Below are 3,042 nucleotides of genomic sequence, written 5' to 3' on the forward strand. Positions count from 1 at the left end.
TCTATAAAGTGAGAATACTGTGTGAATGCTTATTGATGAAGGGCTGTAATTGAACACCTTGCTGGGTCACTCCCCAGGGGACACCAAGTGTGGGGCTGAGCTCCATGCAAACTGGGTAAGATCAGAATGAAGGATTCCTGATAAGCTACGTGGGAAGTTCTTCTTCCCCTCTGGCACTGAGACTGCTAGCCTTGGATCGCAGAATTAGTAAGCATGATAGGAGAAGATAGGAGGGGGAGGGATGAAGGTAAGAGCTGGGAAGTTGATTGGCAAAAGGGATACAAAGCTGGAGAAGGGGGAGTATCATAAGACAGAAGCCCTCGGAAGAAAGAAAGGGGGAGGAGAGCACCAGGGGAAGATGGAGAATAGGCAAGAAGTTATTGTGAGACGGAAAGAGAGAAGAAAAAAAAAATTAAATTAGGGATGGGGTAAGAAGGGGCGGAAGGGCATTAACGTAAGTTAGAGAAATTGATGGAATCATATCTGATTAGAGATGTGAGTAACTTGATTCAAAGTAAAACACACACACAAACCACTCCTATTTGCTGTAAGAAACCATTTAATTATCTCTTATCTTGAAAATGCCCAAATATCACCTGCGTAATGTTTAATCAAATAGAGAATCATCGTCACACCCCTGATTTGAGATGGTATAAGAACAGGGGAGCCAGTAGCTCCTCTGTCTGTTCATTGATCGAGACAGAGAGATCATGGCTGCCTGGCAGTTGGCATTCGCTCTCTTCTCTGTCACTCTTCTGTCTGTCTGTGCTGAGACCAAGCACCAAGTTCAAGAGATACAGCAACTTGCTCAAACTCAGCAGGTCAAGCCATTGCTTCTGAAGGTTGATACAAGCGACGTTAATTTCCAGAAGATAGCAAATTTCGCCGTGGAAAAGTTCAGCTCCGAGCAAGGCTCTCTGTACAAGATCTTGCAGTATGTGAATGCCAAGGCACAGGTAATGTCTACAGAACTTACTTTATCCACAAACTCAATCAAAGCTGTTTGACTCAAAAGGCACTATTTCCTGCTGAGGGAGGCACTGTTGAGTATTGGTTCATGCGACGTTATTACAGCGCTAGGGACTTGGGCTGAGTTCTGCCGCTGTCTGTAAGGTTCTCCCCGTGACCACGTGGGTTTCCGCCCTGTGACCCGGTTTCCTCCCACAGAACAAAGACGTACTGGGTCAGGAGGCGAATTGGTCACATGGGTAAGTCAAACCAGAGGATGTAGATTACAGGTAAGAGGTAAGAGATTTAGGAGGGAGTTCAGGGGGGACCTCCTTCACCCAGAGAATGGTGAGTACCTGGAATATACTGCTTGAAAGAGAGTGATGCATGCAGTCCGTTCCCTGCTCTGGAACAGGGAATGGACAAGCACTTGCATAAAAGTGCATGAGGTTACTGTGGATGGGCCGAACAGCCTATTTCCATTCATTATGAGCTGATCAGGGATGCATTAACTCTGGGTGTAGTCATGGCAAGGGATGTGGGGAAGAGCCACAGTTCAGACCCTGGAATCACTTTGTAATAAATGGTTAGGATCTGTGATAAACCCCATGAACTATTTGCTCTACGGTTGTACAGAAGTAATAATTGATATGCTGCTATTAAATGATTGGAATAATTAAATAATTATCCAGCTGCTGCCCAGACCCGTGGAGTCCCTCCTGCATTCTGTGTGTGTTGCTCTGGATTTCCAGCATCTGCAGAATCTCTTGTGACTTGTGATAGAAATGCTGAGGACTGTGTGCTGTGTTACACAGCTCTGAAGTTTGGATGAACGGAGAACATGTTTTGAAATGTAAGTAGGAACTGGAGTGTGGAGTTGCTATGACAGGTGATCCAGCCAAAGGTACGAACTCTGGCAGAAGCAAGGGAAACGTAAAAAGCACAGCCTTTGCACTGTGGGCTTTACCTGGGTCAGAGCTCCTGGCAGATGAGAGGAAAATGTTACCTTTATTTCAGGATGAAGGGAGTACTTGACACTTGACACAGAAGCATAAATTGGTTTTGTTCTTGCTCTAGGTGCTTGAGGGAGTTATCTACGTTATGGATGTCTTGATTGGGAAGACTGATTGTCCAGCTGCTAGAGCTGGGACAAAAGCAGAAGACTGCGAAGTCCTTCTAGGCACTGCCGCATCCAAGGTAAAACTATGTCTTCTCCGCAGATTATAATATTTTAGGTAAATGAATGATTGTCATACTTAAGTGCTTTATTTACTTCCTAGTTCTTCCTGTGCCATTATCTGCTATGGTCCGTTCCTCCTTTTAAAGAGCAAAAGCTTCTGAAACAAGATTGTGTGGAACTTAAGTTCTAATGCTTCCGGCCCGCAAGAACACCGCCTGGAATGAAAGGAAAAGTCTGAGTCCATGTCTCGTGATCTTTTCTGTAGTTGTATCAATAGTAATGCAATTACTTTTTACCTGATTGTACAATGAATCACTGGATTAAATAAACCAAGTGTCCTGATGCTTTGGCAATCATAGTAAAATTGAATGCTTTAAGGAGTCAATTGATTGTGTGGGTGTAATTTAAAAGCCTTGCCCCACCTCACAAACAGCTCCTACATTTTTCTGATGCATGCGATTCCCGGCTGTTGCACTATAATGTACCATATTATTCCATCACTCCATTCACTCAGGCATGCATCCAGTTGTAGATTAATTTTAATAAAATTCTTGTTTACTCACTCAATAACTTTCATACATGTCTTGACACAGTTTTGCATTTATCGAACGTTTGGTACATTCTAGCTTTGACTCGTCATCCAGCCAGTGCCTGCTTCTCTCAAGGTACAGGACATCACTAGGTAATAAAGGGGATTCTGTTTTAACAGATATCCATAAGCCAGAAAAGAAAGATTCAAATGTTCAAACGTTAATTTATTATCAAAGTATACAACTCTGAAATTCTTCTTCTGCGAGTAGCCATGAAACCAAGAAAGAAAAGAACGGCAGCACGATCATCGCCCCCCAAATCCCCCCTCCCCATACAAAAAACAAACAAAAACGGCAGCACGATCATCGCCCCCCAAATCCCCC

The 3,042-nt window shown here is 43.7% G+C and overlaps 1 protein-coding gene across 1 annotated transcript; it reads left to right on the top strand.

Moving 5' to 3' along the window:
* The first annotated feature begins 710 nt into the window (after positions 1-710).
* LOC134350175 (cystatin-C-like) lies at positions 711-2,452 on the top strand. The gene is made up of 3 exons (XM_063055146.1): positions 711-956; positions 2,026-2,145; positions 2,229-2,452. The coding sequence occupies exons 1-3, from the start codon at positions 711-713 to the stop codon at positions 2,316-2,318; spliced, it is 456 nt and encodes a 151-aa protein (XP_062911216.1). The 3' UTR covers positions 2,319-2,452.
* The last annotated feature ends 590 nt before the right edge of the window (positions 2,453-3,042 follow it).

Source organism: Mobula hypostoma, chromosome 8 (assembly GCF_963921235.1).
Source record: "Mobula hypostoma chromosome 8, sMobHyp1.1, whole genome shotgun sequence".
Lineage (NCBI taxonomy): Eukaryota > Metazoa > Chordata > Chondrichthyes > Myliobatiformes > Myliobatidae > Mobula > Mobula hypostoma.